A 19,434-nucleotide genomic window follows, 5' to 3' on the forward strand; every position below is an offset into this window, starting at 1 on the left:
TTTGTAAACAAGATGGCTAGCAAAACATTTGACTGTACAAGAGTAACAGGAATTATACTGTACTATAAAATGAGATTGTTAATGTTACCCTTCCAGGTTTCTCATGAGTCCTCAAAGCTCCTTGCAGCCAGAGGCTGTTCTAGGATGACAGTCATGCTGAATAAAACAACACAAACAAAAAAACCCAAAGAGATGTGTATTTACATTATATTCATACATTTGAGATTGCTTTTCATTATAATGTTTCCTTTGAACATGTGTGTCTCCATCCTAAAAAAGCATACTATATACTGTATTCTTGTCCTTCAGATGCTTATTGTCAGAGTTCTTTATTACCATAAAACACTATAAAGTCCAACAAAGTTTTGTCTCCCTGCTCAAAAACCATTCACTGTCACAGCTTTATGTTTGTATTAGAAAGACATGTCAAAGTGAGGCTGTAATCCTGACCTTTTAGGTTTTAGCATATAACTTTCTCAGATTACAGTTTATTGTCTATGGTATTGGTCATATACAGTATATACTGTAAGGATGGTCATAAATAATGTGTTTTATCAATAAGCCCTTAGGTATGAATTTTGCTTCATACATTACTTTCAGACTATGAGTTTAAATCCACCATTTAAAATAACAGAAGTTGAAGCAGTGATATATTATTATTAGTTAGAAGGTAAAAGGTTAGTTCCTTTTTGAGAAGTTCTTAGAAATTCGCATTTAGTGTTCCAGATCATTATCTTGAAAAATGTCTTCTTATGTTTAATTGTGGAATGAAAATTATTTCAGATTCAGCTAGAACACCTGTATTAATGGGTAAACAATGTGTGATTGTAAGCATCTCATTGTCAGACAACATTTTTGTCAAAACATAATAGTTGAGTTTATTGCTATTCATAGGACAGGCCTTTTAGTTCTTTTTTTTACCATACAACCTACGCATAATTCATTATAGATGTATAATTTCCATTCAGTCCACTGCACTGGGTATTATTCTTAAGTGCTGAGAATACTATGCTTGGCACACTGCAGAGCTCCAGCTTCTGAAGACTGGAATCCATCTTCTGCATCTTGTGTACCTGTTCAACCATCAGCAGTTTAGGGCTTGGAAAGAAGCATTAAATTGGTTTAATATGAGCAAATAACTTATGCAATTAAGTAATATTGTACTTGCGTGGAAGGAAGCCAGAAAACCCAGTGGCCTTTGATGATTTGATTTGGTCACCCTTTTTCTTTAAAAGTTCATTTTGCATCTACTGTAGTAAAATGAAAAGGGCTTTAGTGTTTGCTTTTACTGCATCACATCAACAATATATACATTTGATTTTGTGTAAAGAATAGTAAAGTATAATTACCCTATCCTCACTAATTTTTGTTAAATCCATTTGAAGACAACTACTGTATGTCTCCTGTTATTACAGTATATTAGAATCTGGATGTCAAGGGCTGGGCTTGGATATTAGTTTATTAACATCTTAAAGATGGAATTACTTGAATTTGTTTGTTTGAAGCTAAATCTGAAATAGTCCCTCTTTGCAGTCGGTTTCCACTATAAAGAAGAAAACAGACACTAGCATCATTTTATGTACATTAGATACAGTAAATGCAAATTCTTCTTTTGTCCCAAATTAGTTAGTTTTTCTGTCCTCTGATTTTGAAATGTAATACATAGTTACTACAGTATTTGTACATACTGTACAGTATAATGTGGACTTGTCTGTAGTTGCCCTCAAATATTAATGCACTGTCTTTAGGAGAACATGAGTCCAAACTGGCAACTTGCATACAGCTCATAACAAACATTGCGAATGACTATAGTCAACGTGTCACACACTATAATTCACACAAGTTTTTAGTAAAAATGTCCTTTTGTTTTAATTATGCGCTCTTTTCATTAATCAATTAAGAAAGAAATTGAGTGAAGAAAATCATGTATCAGGAATCAAATTAGGCATTATGCACGGCATGGCTATTAACTAAGGTAATTTCTTTACTATTATGCGCTTTAGACTGTGTTTCTTACTCATTGGTCATATCAAGACTCATGTTGTGTCAGAGCTATAAGGAATTTTCTGTAAAAAGTTTAGTGATACTTTAGTTTTGCAGATTGCAATATGTTAATAACAAAAACCAATATGGTACCCAATTTAAAAAGAGAAGAGAGATGGTGACACAAAAGGTGTTGCTTTAAAGCTGGAGACAACAGAATGACCTATTCAACAAAAAGCCATCAAAAAGCCCTTTGATCTTCATCTTCATATGGACAGTTTTATATGCATCATCTAAAATAACAGATCGATTACTATTTGCATATCACATCTCTTTCTGTGGAATGGTCTTTTATGTCAAAGCTTCCATCAGAGGAACCTCTTAATTCTAAGACAGCAGAACAACCCTTTTCCATTAATGAACCTATTCTGTGGCTGAATTCTAATCAGAAAAGAGCAAACAATTTAATTGTGCTTATCATCTCAGAGAATCTCAATCGGATCTTCCATCTCAGTACTGCCCAGTACCAACTTTATGTTCTCATATACATAATAATCACAAGGTCTAAGGTCCTTAGACATCTCTAAGGACCTTATATGGACACTGAACATCTCCAGTCTCATCAAGAAGGCACAACAGCGGCTGTACTTCCTGAGAAGGCTGAAGAAAATACACCTACATCCACAGATCCTCACCAACTTCTACAAATGTACGGTGGAGAGCATACTGACCAGCTGCATCACAGTCTGGTACAGCAACTGCACCGCATCCGACCGTAAGGCACTACAGCGGGTGGTCAAAACTGCCAAACACATCATCGGCAGTGCCTTACCATCCGTCCAGGAAATATACAACACCAGGAGTCTGAAAAAAGCCACCAAAATTATGTCTGACCCCACTCACCCCAGTAATAACTTGTTTGTTCCCCTACCATCTGGCAGAAGGTTCCAGTCACTCCAGTCGCACACAACTAGACTCCAAAATAGCTTCTTCCCTAGAGCTGTCAAGTTGGTGACGCCCCCACTCCCTCCCATCATATTATGATCTCTCCTAACATCTTCCTATACCCACAAGGACTGTGCTCCTACACCACTACACACACATGTAAGCCGATATTGTACTGTCCCCTCGATAGCCCAGTAAAACTGTACCAGTCGTTATATGTATTAATTAACCATACTATTTTTGCACTGTTCCAAGATTTACCTTGCACTGTTTTTTTCCTGTTATATTTTCTCTGTTTGCGGAATTTTGCACAGTTTTGATTACTTGATTACATGTTATTTATGTTATGTTATTACACGTTACTGTTATTGCTATTGTGTCACTGTCTATTGTCTTATCTTCTGTTCTATTTATATACTGCACCTGAGTGACTAATGAGAAACACTTTTCATTATACTATGCACCTGTGTAAGTATAATGACAATAAAGTTGAATTGAATTGAATTAGATTATTTTCTGTGACTAACAATGTCATGCAACAAGGTGTTAGTGTGGCTGCCAACCCAAATATCCTATGTGTTTAAATTAGAGTTATACTGTATTAAAGACTGTGTACCAGACAGTTTACTCATGTGAAGAAGTCTGAGTTTAAATCAATACCTTAATAACATTTTTTTTCCAGGAATCAGAAATGCTGTGCTCAGTTAAGTTTACTGTAATAAAACAGAAAATATAGAAATGTTTTATTAACTAAAAAGTAGACTATTATTTTTTTTACTTATTTCTGTTGAAACCAATTTATAATGTTCTGGTAAGTGAGCCAAGGTGAAAAATGGTGAAAAAAAACATTATAAAGTGACATTTAAATTTTTTTTTCTTTTTTACAAAGCAACACATTTAGTTATTTTTCATGTTATTGGTATAAGCTTTGTATTTCTTGTGCCTCTTATAGGAGAGTGGAATTGATCAACGTGGTGTGATTAGTTTTCAATTAGACTTCCAATACCTTTGTTTATTTCTTGAAACTGCTGTTGCAGTCTATCCAAGTCTACTATCAGTCTTTGATGCTTTGTTTTCAATAGAGATTAGTTCTTTCTATGCCCTCCACCCTGATCCCAAGAGGTGCTACTGCAGATAACCTCCAAAGGTTATCCCTCAAACCTGTATTGATTTCAGACTGTCACTAACCTCCCTCCCGTATTCCTTAAGGACAAATTTGCTTTGAGCTGTCAGGGATATACAGCAGGAAAACTTAATTAACTGTTGATGCATTGGTTAATGCCTTTTTATATCCTCATGAATGAATTGTGGGTTGATGCAAACATGCCCTCTATTCCAGAGTTCAAACAGTTTGCATATGCATTTGTGTTTTGATGTACATCCATTTTTAACTTTTATTCACTGTATAGAATTTGCAAACCATTCATAAGCATCACATCAGACTGAAGTTTTTTTTTTATTTTAGTAAAGTAGACCTTATTCTTCTTCTGTCTCCTTCCCAATGTCTTAAGATGATGAATGTATGGTGAAACAAGAGATGCTAACTTAAGCTTTTTATAAAGCGTTATTTTAAACATAGCATGAGTAGTAGTAGTACTTGCAGTCATAGTTTGAGTACTCATAGCAACATTAAACCATATTTCTTATTGTTTCTAATACTGTATCTATCTCACCCCAGTTTTATTTGTGAAAGGGATAAAATGATTGTGTTTACAATATTTCCTGGATAAGTCTCTGTATACAAATAAAAGTTCAATTCAAATAATTATCTTCATAAAATGTGTGGGAAAAGAATGATTTCAAATTTACCATAGAAAAAAGGGGAACTTGTCACTAAGGTATTGAGAACTGAAAAAGTTCTGCCTGTAAACTGGGCAGAAACAGGATATAACATCTGGGTATAAATCGATATTATTCATCTTCAGAGACAGAGAACAGTTTCCCATAAGCAATATTTTGGCTACTAAATACTACAGTAACAAATAAAACTCATAATAGTTTCTAATGAACCACTTTGGTTTCATTACCCTTAATCAGTGATGTAAAGCCTAGGAAGCAGGCAGACCCATTGTAATGGCTTGTTAAATTACCCAAACTCTTGAAATGGATTTGTACTGTACTGTAGGTATAGGGTAATACAGTATGAGTTTTAGCAAGCCCCACACAAAATCTTACTTCTATTCTAAGCAATGAATACATGGCACTCAGAATCTCCAGCTAGGAGTCTTAAGGATGTATTAATGGTATTACAGCAATTTCATTTTCCACTGTATAAATACGTCCGCTGATTGACTATATTGCTTGCTTGAAAGCAATGACACCATGGTACTCAATCAAATCACAGTGGCTGGTTGTATTTTCATGGAGCAAATGTGTGAACAAGTTTACAGGTCCCACAAGCATGTCAGAGTGCAGGGTTTATCACATTTTCTGTGCACCGTTGGTGGCATTGTTACTGGCATTTGTAGTCTCAGTTACGGGATCCATACTAAACAGTATATTGAATAATCACTTTAATGTCCAGGAATCAACTTAGAGATCAAATATATGAAGAGGTATCAATTTATATATGTTTTAAGTAAGATACATATTTGCGTATGGCATTATTTTTTTTTCTGTATATTCATTGGCACCCTGTATCCATGACTGTTATTCACTAATTTATCAAGTGTAGATATCTTTTAATTCACTAGAATGGGGAGAAGTGACATTGTGCAAGCTCAAAAGAACAAAAAGAGGTTGAGTTCACCATGAAAAGTAAAAAGATAATAGAAAAAGCACAATGTTTCAGCTACAGAGCCTTCAGCTGATGGACCACTCTTCAGTATAATATATTGTTATTTATGATGCTTTTAGGATTTCTGTAAAGAGAGACAAGATGAGATGGAAAATCTGGAAAATCAATTTCCAGCAATTAACTAATTAACTTTTGACTCAACAGAAATGCTGAGGTAAAAAATATAATCCTTATTGATAACATGGTACAGATAATTTCACATTTTCACTGTTAATTTGGTAAACTCATAATATTCCTCCAGCAATAAATGTAATTGAATTGATCCTTAGCTTGTAAGTCTTGTTGAACATAAAAATGGCCTTGGAGGGAGGATATCTACATTGTTTTGTGGCAGCTTGTTCAGTACCCCGCCAAAAAAAACAGTAAAAACTTGAAGTGTCCTCGAACAAATGGCAATCTAATGTTCTTTGCAGCGACTTTTCGAGTGGTGAATTCCAGCATTTAAGCCCTTAACATACTGTACAACTGACACAAAGAAAGGAATCTTTAATCTTTTTATTTTAAGTGGTTATGTAGTTAAGTTGAGTATGCTATTGCTCCTGACCATAATGCCATCCTGCTTGCTTCTGCTTACAAGCCAGTAGTAAAGTTCATAGAGGCAGTGGCCAAAACAGTTAAAGTATCATCAGAGTTGAATAAAGTTGACAACTTTAAAATCTGCTTGACAGCACTAACTGGAATGCTTTTATAGATCTTACAAATTGACAAGTTTGAGAAGTCGTCCAACAGGATGGAATCAGCTGATGAGCTGATGAGTTAAATACGTTTTTTACCATTTTTAAAAAAAAATTCAAAACAATTTCACAATCTGTCGTCCTAACCTACTAATCTCCAACAGCCACTTATTCCAGGAAAAACAATGCAAATCTGAACTTTACAAAAATCTAGATGAGTTCTACTCTTAAAAAGTTGTATTATTATTATCATTAAGCATGTTCACATGGAATACTAAAAGTGGCAGAACACTAAAGTGTTGTTGAAGTGAGTGTAACTGAGTGGAGTCTTTTAACACCTATTCCTGCTCTCTTTAGACAGTTTTATGTTGTGAACCTTAGTTCTAAATTCATACTTTGGTGAATTTTGGCATCTTCGTGTCCATCTGATCCTTAGGCCTATGCAATCATTGAAGATGCAAGTCATATGCTTCATTGACCTTTTGAACTTTTGATATCGGATTATATCAGTCTTCACTGTCTGCTATGCAAGACAAATAGAAGAAAATTTAGCTTTGTTGTAGAAGTCACCAAGCTCAGAAATAATGAGTGTAAAGAAAGTTAAATCTATATGATCCCTTCTGGAGAGAGTCCCCTCTGCTAATGTACTGTACATGTACTTTAATACTTACTTAAATATGTAATGGATTGATTATTATTTTATTTTTTAGTATAGGGGAGATGACTTACAATGCAAAAAACACTTTGTTACTCTAATAATTATTTCATGGATCCTTTGTTGTTTTTGTTTATTTTTATTTATGTTTTTAGAAATGTTGTGATACTATGTTTTTATCATTTCACTGTATGTTGTATGTTGCAGTGTTTGCTGCTTACATGTAAATTGGTCATGAATAAAGTATTTTAAATTGAATTGCATATAAACACATATTCGATAAAATAATCCCTTAGAACAAAATGGGGAAAAAAACTCTTGAGAGCTTTTCCTTAAATTTAATTTTTGTTTCACTTTGAGTCATATTCACTCCTCTGTTTTCAAGGAGAAGCATTTTATACCTGTTTAATGTTTAATATTTGAGATAATGCAGAGAATATGGTTTCTTCATTTCAAAAGAATTAAAATGTCATGTCATGGAGTTACAGGATTATTTTTTTCTCTCCTTTTCTTCATATTTCTTTCATTGCCTGCTTTGGCTTGAATTGTAAAATTATTTTTATTTCATAGTTGCTCTTTCTTGCCACCCCCTTATTCTCCAGAGATTTTGCAGTGGTCTGAGTGTAATTTTGTATATGTATTGATTTAAGATCAGACACAATTCTTTTAGCTGCTTTTGGAGAGTCTAACCACTTTCCTTTGAAATAGAAAACAAGTGTAAATAAGAAATCCCAAAGGGCTGATCTTAATTTCTATAAATACTGTATAAGAAAACGAAAGGCAGCATGTGATATTTTTCTGCTCACATACAGTACAACACAAAAATATTTTTAAAGAAAAATAAATGTGACCTGGTACTAGATGTGATTACTGATCTTAAGATGTTCCACGGATTGTTTTCCACAAGTTTAGTTTTTATATCCAGTGTGCAGGTTGTCCACTTTTAGACAGACCACTTTAAATTCAAGTACACTGAAAACTGTGTTCCTTGTGGTGCATAACATTACTTTAATTGCTGTTCTGACATTTGATTTGCTCAGCAGACTTTCTTTATATTGAAACTCTTGCTCACACATTTGCTTGGTATTGTGCACATTATAATATCAAGATAGTTTTTGTTTTTCTGATAATTGGTCTAAATGTTTTAGAAAACCTATGGCTTATGTTTGCATTTACAGTATGTTTTTATGTGTACTATACCACTTTCTAACTTATGGTAGAATTTGCAAAACAATTAAGTTGAGACCAATTTGGCCATGCTTAGAAACTTAATGTAAATCATTTCATGGAGATGAGCTATTGTATTGCAAAAGGAATATTTATAATTAAGTTTAACTGCTAGATGCTTATTATTCAATTACATTCTTTGCATTCATAAACTGCATTCATATACTGTATATATTGCAAATTCTAAATTCAATGAGTGATGTGATGATGTGAGCATATAATACAATAAATCTCCACTACAGAAAGTTAAGTGGTCCATTTCCTCTTGACCATCACTTACAGTAAGTCCTGCGCAAATCGCTGTCGGTTTGTCATTGGAGGATAATGCTAATTATAACTCTTTTACTTTCACATTTTATTTTTTAGACTGCTTCGCACTCTATCTTAAATTATGGCTCTGTCAAAACAAGCACACACTATGAGACAGGAATTAGATTTCAGATGCAGTCTATTGAAATGTATAACAACAAATGCCAGGAGGGCTAGGTTGACAGGCCAATTTGGTTTTCAAGCTGAGAGAGTGGGAATTCCTTTAGTCCAACCTGCCAAATGATTTTCAAGGACTCAGAGTCATGTTTGTACAAACCTAAGTGGCACATAGGCTGAGGAAGTCAGGAAGGGAAGGTGAAAAGTAATTTCTTTCCTTAATAAATGCTGTCACTTAATCCAATATTATGGAAAATGATTAGGCCTTAAAAGCTATAAATTATACTTGACAAGTCCCAGGACACAGGGAGAAATAGGGGCTATCCTGCCATCACCGTGATGATAATGAGTGGTAAAAAAGGAAGGCTCTGGCCAAGGAAAACTGGCTCTGAAACTGCAGTCTGTTTATTGGTTCTTAATGAAAAACGATTTATCTAAATCACAGTCTGGGACGATCCGTTGTAGGAATTGAGGAAAGAGAGGTGACATTTTAGCCTGTGACAAATGTGCTGCTATTTTTCCCAATTCAAATCTGGTTGCAAAAAGAAAACGTAGCCTTTTGTGTTAGTAACTACTGAAACCCTTCCCATTTTTCTCCAGAGAAAGGGTTTTTGTAATTTAATTATTATTACAGTTAGGAGGTCAATTTGTGCTAGGTTACACCAGATCACTATTCTGATATCATTTTAATGGACTTGATGATGTGAATAATCCTTTTCATGGATGAACTCATGGAAAAATAGTTTTTTTTTTAAAAGGTGAAAGTGGAATAACAAAGTAATTCTATTGACTATATTATTGATTGACACTTAGGCCTTTTTACATAAAACAGTCTGGTGAGCATTGAATTTTATCTTTCTTTCATTCAGATAATGCTTCTAAGTGATCCAGAGATTGAAAGCAGCGTACTGATCAGTTCAGATGAAGGAGCAAGCTATCAGAAATTCCGTCTGAACTTCTATATATTAAGCCTGCTGTTTCATCCTACACATGAAGACTGGATTCTGGCCTACAGCCATGACCAAAAGGTGAGAAATGTCAAGTTGCTTTTGGCTGCTAAATGCAGAAACATAATTTGTTCAGAGAAAATGTTTTGTGACTATGCCCCTGTGAAAAGCATAGATTCTTTGTAGAAAATTCAGAACATTTTGACAACTACTTTAATTGCTTCTTTAACTATTTAATTAATTTCATTTACTGGCTTCAATTAATAAAATGGTTCCTTAAAATTTATAACTTGAATGATAGATTGTATCTCCATTTCAGAGTATTGCAGCCAGATTTTATTTAGTGAACATCTACAGTATATAGTGGCTTAAACAAATTCCCATCCCCATTACAATTAAAATGATGATGAGAAAATAGAATAAAACTTTTTAAACTGAACACTTGAATGTATTGTTTTCCAGAACACAAACATACAGTATATTTATTCCAGGAAAATTATCAGTTTCTCAAACACAGTAAAAATTAGCATCATTTGCTCACTCACTTAATTTTCTTTCACAGATGTTCTGCCTTAGTGCAGTACACTGCAATACAAGGTTATGACAGCAGTTTTTAGCTAAACAATAAAATGGTTCCAATATACATGAGGTTTACATGTTTTACATTATGAAATGTACACTTTTCCATTTATCGTGATATCTGACTCCATGAGGCACCATCTTTTTGCAGTATATTCTAGATCAAATACCTACTGAATACAATGCTTCAATTAATGCTAAGATTGTCCTATTAAAGTCCAGTTTTTAACTGGACAGGAAAAATAAGGATGTTTGGTTAAACAGTCACCCTGACAAGATGGCAATGCGATTTCAGCTCCAGATGTCTCAATGAAAAAAGCGTGATATTTTTAGACCATTTGTAAGTCTAGCAAGCTCTTAGGTTTACAGAGTAATAAAGAGAAGCAGCTGGAAATTTTGAGAAACTGGAAAATGTTGGTCCAGAGTTTTGGTCCTCTTCTGCTTTTAACAGAAGAATAACTGTGTCCTGATGAGGAGAAAACACATTATTTTATTACACTGAATTAAGCTAAATATCACAAATATCTTTTGCTGACATCTCTTATATCTACGGGAAAGCTAGAAAAAGGCTTTAAAAGTACTTTAACTAGAACACATTAATACTTTAGAAGGATAAAATATGGCAACCAAAATGATAATTTAGATATATATTTAAATGCATTTGCAGAAATATTTAAATCACTTTAGTTGAAATGTACATATCTTTAAATGAATTTGTGATATCTCTTTTACTTGATTTGAAAATATTTAAATTCAGTTTTTCTGAAAACAAAATAAAGATATCATTAAATTATGTGATGATACCTCAGTATCTTTTTAAGATATCTCAAATTTATGTTAAGTTGCCTTTCCTGTCTGTTTTGAAATAAAGCATTTAAGATTCTTACATGGCAGTGCTAATAAGGGTAGGGTGTTTAAAATTTTGGCCAGGCTTAATTCCACTTGGGTTTGATTGGGCTGGCACAATCTGGCCTACTTACAGTAAATGTACCTCTTAATTGTACTGGTAAAGTAAATTCTGATTTCTCCACCTCCTTAATTGCATAGTGGGTCTGCTGGCGCAGGAGGTGAGGGCTGCGTTTCATGCAGGCAGAAAGCTGTCAAATTGTAAAGAGGTGTCTTTATTATGTAAATCGACTCTGTTGGTTTTTGTCAATTGACAACTGGTGAGTGAGTTGCAGCTACTGTCTCCTGCCTCTCTTGATACTCTTGATCAGAGTCAGTCACCAACTATGCAAAAGAAATGAAGTGGGGGAATCGCTGCAATATAGTGAGCAATATATTTATTTTACAGTAAGTTTTGTTACTGTTTTTGAGTAAAACATACAGACCTGCAAAACAGAAATGTATAAAATACACCTGTTTAAGAACATATTCTCTTTAAGGAGCAGAAACCACACAGTCACCACAACACTGCAGCATTTACAACAAAATGTTTTTGATTTATAATATTCTGTTTTTTGTGTGTTTAAAATACTTAAAATACTAAAAAACTACATGCTGTGAAGGAGACACATCCTATTACATTTTAATAAGACCCTTTTAAAATTAAAAAGACCCTATGATTATTTTAGAACTGTAAAATTAATACCACTCACTAAATCCAGAAGTATGGTATTTGTCTTTGTATCCTCATGACAGAGCAAGTAGTCAAAATATATAATAAAACCTGTGTGTGGTGTGGGGGGCTGTAGGACAGAGGAATTGATTTATTTTGTGCATTAGTGAATTTAGTAGAAACAGTGTTTTTGGTTTTAAGGTTTAAACAAGAAATGTATAATTGTTCAATAAATGATCTTTCCTATATTTTAGTATTCCTAGCCTCTCATTCCATATAAAAGAACCATTCATTCTTATAATTTTATTGTCATTTTATTTATTTTCTACATTGGGGAGTTTACTATTTATTAGGAACAATATTTTTGGTTTTATTTTTGAGTCAAGGATTATAATCTTTGATCTGTTTTTCTTTCTTCTCTATTATAGTCTATGGGCATTCCTTGTTCATCATATTTCATCGTAGTCTATGGGCATTCTATTGTTTAGTTTTGCTCATTTTAGTCTGTCCCTCCAAAAAAAGAATGAGCCAAGGCATTAGGGCATTCACTTTCCTATATGTATGAATATCATCCAAAGTGGTACTGTACAATACCACGTAGTGTATACAGTCTTGTTTGATCCTTGGTTGGCTTTAATGAGGAGTCTGTGCATAATGATGAGTTTGTGTAGTCCAGAGCACCTTTTATATTAGGAACTGCTGTAAGAGATGTTTAGATCATGGCAGGTAGCTACAGGGAACAGAAGCTACATTTACAGATGATAGAATTATGTAAGAGAACATTACCAGATATGTTTGATGATATTAACTGTTATAAATCCGGGAAATGTTATGTCATGCAAAATCTGTTCTAGTGCAAACACCAATTTCCTTATTGGATGGTGCAATGTCGCTTCACTGAAGCACTTCAAACTGCAAACACAGTAAAAAAAAACAACACTGGTCACAAAGAATCTCAGCCTTGTGAGTTTTAGTTTCTTTTAACTCTGAGCTATTACGGGCAGTATTAACAATGCATGGGCTTAACAGATTGCTAAGGTAAAGCATACCCTGTCGGCTGAAGTGGTATCTTCCAAATAAATAATATCAAAGAACTGTAAAGGGCTTTGGCATTCTCTAAAGTTTCATTCTGTCCACAAAACTCTAATGTCAACTTGAGCCATGAAGAAAAGTAACAACATTTTTTGGCAGGGGGCTGATTAGTCTGTGGTTTGTGGTTTCTTAATCACAAAGCCAGGGTAAGTGTGACTTAACCTGCCCTGGAGCAAGTTAAGAATAGAGGATATGTTGGTTTGTGTTGTTGATCCAAACAGATACAGGATTTATCCCTTCATAGCACATAGTTTTTAATTCAGAGACATAAGCCAAATACATGGAAAAAATATTTTTTTCCAGATGTGCTGCACATTTTAATATCCACACATTTCCATACATCAACTACAGTATAGAGTAGTATTAGAGTCATTCTTACAGACTGCCTTCATCTACGCTAGATGCCATTAGATCACCAGTGATCTAAATACATTGCAAACCTGTAACCCCTGCAGTTCAACTTACAGTATGTGACTGACAAAGTAATTCAAATAACTGCTTAAAACTTATTTTAATCTTTTTTCTTTCTATTTGTAAATTTGCTTTTAAATACAATATATTTTTAAAGCCACTATGTGTAATATATTTTTAACAAAAAAGTATGTTTTCCAATTATTATGTATGCACAATTACTAATAATTCTGTGCACTATACTGTATGTAATTAAAAAACAGAGGAGTGTGACATTATTAGTGTTATATAGCATTGAGACATGCAGTACTGTTTTTCATTTGGAGTTTTGGCAGCAACACGGTAACAACATTTTGTCTCAGCAATGTAATCTTTGGATTTAATGAAAGTGTTGCCACACTAATATTTTTGCAGTATGATTAGTGCAGGAAAGCACTAATGGTTTAATAAGCATTTAATACTGTAATGATTTGTCTGACAACCACTTGCAGCTGTTGTGCTTTAAGGATTCACTGTGCCACCTGGCAGTTGGACAAAGTAGTGAGGATTGTTAGAAAAAAAAACGCCATGATGCTTTGAAAACTAAGGATTTTTATTTGTGTGAAAGGAACCTCAGTATTCCAAAGGAGGTATACTGAATGACACCTCACACATTCCCAGATGGCTGCCGCTGTATAGTTTTCTCTTACTGCCTTACAACAGCAGTAGTGTCAGCTGTTCTGTCAATTCACAGTATGTGAATGCACCTGTTTTTTATGTTTGAAAGTACACATCTGAGTTTTAAACAGCTTCAAAATCATTTTGACCATGTGGAACAGGAGTGCTAAAATGTAGAAAATACCATCACTGCAAAAAAGCATAACATTGTGGGAAACCAAGCTATTATTCATAAGCAGTATTTCTGAACCCTGGTCCTTGGAATTACTCTGTATACTGTACGTATCTCCAACACAGTTCTAAATCATCTGTTTAAATTAATGCTGTTAATTTATTTACTTGTTCATACTTTTGTTTTGCTTGTTACTGCAGTCAGTCCTGAGTTTCATCAATGCCCTACATAAAGCATATTGCTTTCAACTTCAGAAGACAGAACTTTGAGTTGGTTCTTCTCGATTTGCTTTCCCTTATTTCTGAATTAAGAGCAACTAAGAAGTAATCAATTTTTGATGAGCAGACAAAGATGGGACAAAGTCTCAATTATTTTTTTCCTTCTGCAGAAGTCCATTTGGTAACATTTGAGCAGTTGCTACTGAATGAAAGGCTTTCTGAAACTCTGAATGTTGGTACAGGGTTGATACTAATTACACATTTCATTCAGTGTTTTAAGAGCTGAAAGAAAATATTAAAGTAAACCCCAGACAGGAAACTGAAATCAATTAGCCTGTGTAACTTCTTGCTTGGAACAGAAGCCAGAAGACAGCTTTCTACCAGGACCAGACTTGGAAATGCCTGGTTTAGAAATAATGAATCAGAGATATCACTAAACGACAATTTATCTTAAAAGAGAACATTACCCAATCTAACTGAATGTTAAAGATAAGGACATCCTTTCAAAACTGATACTCTTAAGAAACATCAGTCAGATTAAGGTGATTTTTAGGACTTCCTTAAACCTTAAAAAATAACCATGGCTATGTGAATGCTGTAATAAAATCATTTCTTAAATAGAAGATTTGTCTCAATATGAATACTAGCACAATTTAAGCTTCTTAAACTAAAGATGTCATACCTAAAAAAAGTTATTGCGCAGATTGTTCTAAAATGTTAATTTCCTTTTAAAATGTAATTAAGTTTTCTTGACTTAGAACTCATGTTCTTCTTTATATGGCAAAAAATGTCAACACAAAGAAAACCTTTTAGGTCTCTGTTGTTCACAGATCAGGTCATATATATTGTACCAAAAAGTATTTTCAGTTTTATCATTATGTTGCAATCTGTGGCCTCAGGGCAACGTGATATTCTCCCAGCTGTTTTCTTTGGCCTTTTGTAGCCTCTGCAACAATTGAAGACTGTTTGATGCCTTCTTTCTTTTAACTACATCTGCGTATCAGCAAAAGGGACATAATTTTATTTTAGTAAAGTGTCTTATAGTTTCACATCTTTTTATGGTTCACTTGGCAGCATCCAGTATGAATTCAGCTCCACACTGAGAAAGACCTAGACACTAATGTTATGGCTGATACTGATTCTGTTTTTTAATGCTTCCTGGATTCCTGGATCAGTTTATAATGAGTTAGTATCCCTACAAAACTGTCATTGGATTAACATTTAAAGGCTACAGACACCAACAACATAAGAATGATTTTAAAGGATTTAGTTATCACAAAACTCTGATCTTTTGATTTGAATCAGTATTCATACTTTTTAATACTAGCTTTCATTTATTTTTTCAAACAATACTGTATATTGTTATGTACAAAACAAACAGCAAGGTCTAAACTCCAGCATCCCCTATCTTTAAGCTTTCATGGTGTTATTGCATAGAAGCTCGGGTGGAAGTCAAATTAAAAGCTCCCTGGCTGAACACAGAGATGCACACATCTTTTCTAGCACTCTTCCCTCCAGCCCAGCTTCACCATTGCAGCGTTTTCTCCCTGGCTCATCCTTCAAAAGTGAGGGGGGTGTGGAGTGTCTAACAGCACCGATCTCCAACCAATGCCCATTTCTTCAGTCAAGAAAAGTTAAAGCCAGAGTACTAAGCACACTCTTTATATTTGTCGACTTGCTTTTCTCATTATTATAATTTGACCAAGCAACTGAAATGACACTTGTTAATTAATAGTACTCTTTTGACCAGTAGAAAAAATACTTCAGATAATTAAAACATATTTTGATTTGCCTCGCATGTTATATAGTTCAATTAATTTTTTTATGCTACTATGGATTATACATTATAATATTAATCACACTGTATATATTGTATATACAATTCCTAATACTTGACTGATCCATATACAGTAAAACAAATCAGTAAACAATAAATGTAATGTAAAATTGAATGTACATTTGACAAATTTCATATTTTGTTGAGACTGATGCTATTATTTTCTAAATAGACACTGTAGCAATAAATGTTAGTTTTAACCAGAGGCATTGCTTTAATTATTATAATGGATTGGAACCAGACTTATTCAGTTAGAAAATATATATATTTCCACACCGACTTAAAACATCCAGTGATTAATTGGATAATCTTATTAAAGTTTATATTTTAACATTTCATTATTTACCTTTCCATTATTATTACTACTATGAAAAGTCTAAAGTCTATCGTGTATACTGTACACATTTGACTGAGATTTTACTTCATAAAATTGAGGTTAGTCTCCTTCAGGTCAAATAATTGAGACAGAGTTTTAGTAAATTATATTTCTAAAATTGATATCGCCTGATTGAATTAATTACTTTTTTATGTGTGGAGTTTCTCTTTTATATACTATAGGTACAGTAAGCAAGACTTGTTATAGTTGTAACTGAAAATACCCTATCGTCACATTAAATAATATCTTCAGGGTACACAGAAGGTAACCCATATTTTTGTTTACAGACCCAACATAATTGCAAATTATTGAATTAATCAGTATTTGGATATACAGTACTGTACAGTGGTTAAGCCATTCTAAGTTTCCTTTGTTCTTTTATTTTGCTGACAAGGTATCTTTCACAAGACACTGTGGCATTGTCCATTTTGTAATCAATAAATGAAGCACTCCTGATAAGAGTATAGAAAGCATTCTGTTAACAGGGCATTTTTATCATCTTTGAGTATTTTCTGTTGTGGATTTGATGCATGGATCATAGATCTACACCATTACAAAGGAGCTGGAAAGCAAACCTGGTGCTACTTTGTAGTTTAGAGAGAAAAACTTGGCACCACCAGAGCAGAATGCAGCATAAAAGAATGGAACTGAAATCAAAGAGGAATTATGGATGCTGGGAAGTGACTCTGGGCAGGGAGAGAGCAGACAGAAAACAGATGGATTGGATCTGTAATATAATTGTAGGTTTGGTTGCACCATTTAAGTCCAAATGGTAGATGGAGGAATGAATAGATTGTCACAGCAATGTGTTTTTTTAACAAAAAAATAAGAAAATATTGTATAGGAACTGAACACAACAGCTCAGTGAAATAACTAAAAATCAATTTTCTTTGCATACCCTTTGTATGTAATTTCATTCAGTACATTTGGGTGGTCATCGCCATTATTGTGCATGTTTAGTTTGCTATAATGTAATTTGTATTATATCGGGATATAATTACAGCACTAGCCACTCCATTTAATATCATTTGTATCTTGTAAACATGTATACTGCATTTATTTTTATTTTCAACATGTAGCACATGTAGCTTGAAATACAAAATTAATATTCAAGGTTTGTACTTGACAGCAGGTATAGCTAGAAGATAGCAAGTATAGATATGGATAGATTTAAACTCAAATGTTAGTATGGAAGATTTTTCCCCTTTTCTGCTACTGTATGGATCAGCAACTTCCAAACTGGCCTTTAAAAGTAAGTTAAAATTCCTTACTTCTATTTATTTAGATTTGATTGGCATTTGCCCCATTTGCTTTAATACCATCTGTCTGCTGAAACGGTTGAATACTTCAGGATGACCAACAAGAAAATACATCCCAAGGCTTTGGCATTTCGTCTCCAGCATAACCTTTTTGCTTATGTTGGAAAGCAGAAGCCATAAAAAGGTGAGAGATGTCAGTTAGCCTTTGTCCTTCTAGTTGCTGACTGGCATTTCTGTGTGTGGACCAGTCAGTTGCATATTTGTTTTTTTACATTTCACATGTAAGCAGACCTTATTATTTTGGCACCTAACGTATGTGTCCAGTATGTTAAATTGTGAATCTTTTCTTTATTGTGCTGCACAATGTCTGTCAGGGTTATTATTGCCGCATCGGTCCAGAAATGAAATCTCCAATAATTCACTTCCTAGTGCTGTTCCAGAACTTCTCAGAGCTGAATGTGAAGGTGAGATAGAGTGAAAATTAAAAGGGTACATTCATTGGGTATCTAATATAAACATCTGGGTTGAAAAACACTCCTTATGAGTTGCATAGTATAGTGTATCCATAGTATAGTGTATACCTCCATTGTAATCAGCCATTAGAGACTTGCACATGCCTAGACTTACACTTACACAGAGTCCACACTTGAGCTAGAGGTTCAAATGACCAGAGTTAATTACAGTTTTCATTGTCAGACAGAGAGTACCATCTGGTTAAGAAGTCAGGCCATCTCAGGGATGTTCCAAGCTATTGCTGGTACTCCATTGTATAGTTGGGTGAGTTAAAATGATGGTGGTAAAGTCCTGTTCCCAAGCGTACACCAGGGGAGGCCGTAGTGGAGACTGGAACCCACAACTTCACAATTAGAAACCCAAACCTAGAGCATTAACCATTATGCCAAACCATTGATAATTAAGCTGCAGCACAATAGCCAATAGGCCTTTTTATTTCTCCACACGCAAATAAATAAAACACAGTCTTTTTTCCTTCAGGTGTATAGTCATAGTATTAAATCATCTCATTGTTTATATCAATTTCATCAGTTTCATTGACCCTAGGGTCTTTGAGACAGGAGCATTTATAACTTGTCAGATTGCCAGTCCCACATATAGCAGTTCAAATTTCTATCTGTATATCATGACTCTTTCGAAATTGTTCCTTTTCCTTGTTTGTTTTTTTTAAGATAATGGATGTGAAAAAAATGGCAAGCCTGCTCAATGCTGTTTTCCTGATCTTCATTTTCCTCTCCAGCAAGTGTCAACTGTGATAAAATATTAAAGAGTTAATTTTGATTGTTACATTAAACTTGTCCATTGTATGAGTTTAAGGTCTTAACGTTCTATCATGTGCTAATTTAGTTAAAAATTCAGATAGCCTATTGTAATGCTAACAACTCCCTTTTTTAATGGGATCCCTTAGGCATGGAAGTCAGCAGGGAAAGGCATTTAAATGAATATAGATTATACTATCAGAAGTAAAAGGAGATTAAAATCTGAAAGGCTATTATTATTTCTGTGTCAATTTGCAGTAATGGGTTATAAATACTTTGCCACGTGAACCTTGGAAAAATCACATAGCATTAATGGGTTTATGAATGACCTTCTCCAGGAAACATTAAAG

General features: G+C 33.9%; 1 protein-coding gene across 1 annotated transcript in view; it reads left to right on the plus strand.

The window, feature by feature from the left end:
- Positions 1-19,434, plus strand: part of sorcs3a (sortilin related VPS10 domain containing receptor 3a) — a 290,460-nt gene that overhangs the window by 143,354 nt on the left and 127,672 nt on the right. The window contains exon 4 of the mRNA XM_088635725.1: positions 9,577-9,735. Within this exon, the coding sequence (XP_088491851.1) occupies positions 9,577-9,735 (159 nt within the window). The remainder of the gene's footprint in view (positions 1-9,576; positions 9,736-19,434) is intronic.

The sequence above is a fragment of the Lepisosteus platostomus genome, chromosome 6 (genome assembly GCF_059453375.1).
Source record: "Lepisosteus platostomus isolate fLepPlt1 chromosome 6, fLepPlt1.hap1, whole genome shotgun sequence".
Taxonomy (NCBI): Eukaryota; Metazoa; Chordata; class Actinopteri; order Semionotiformes; family Lepisosteidae; genus Lepisosteus; species Lepisosteus platostomus.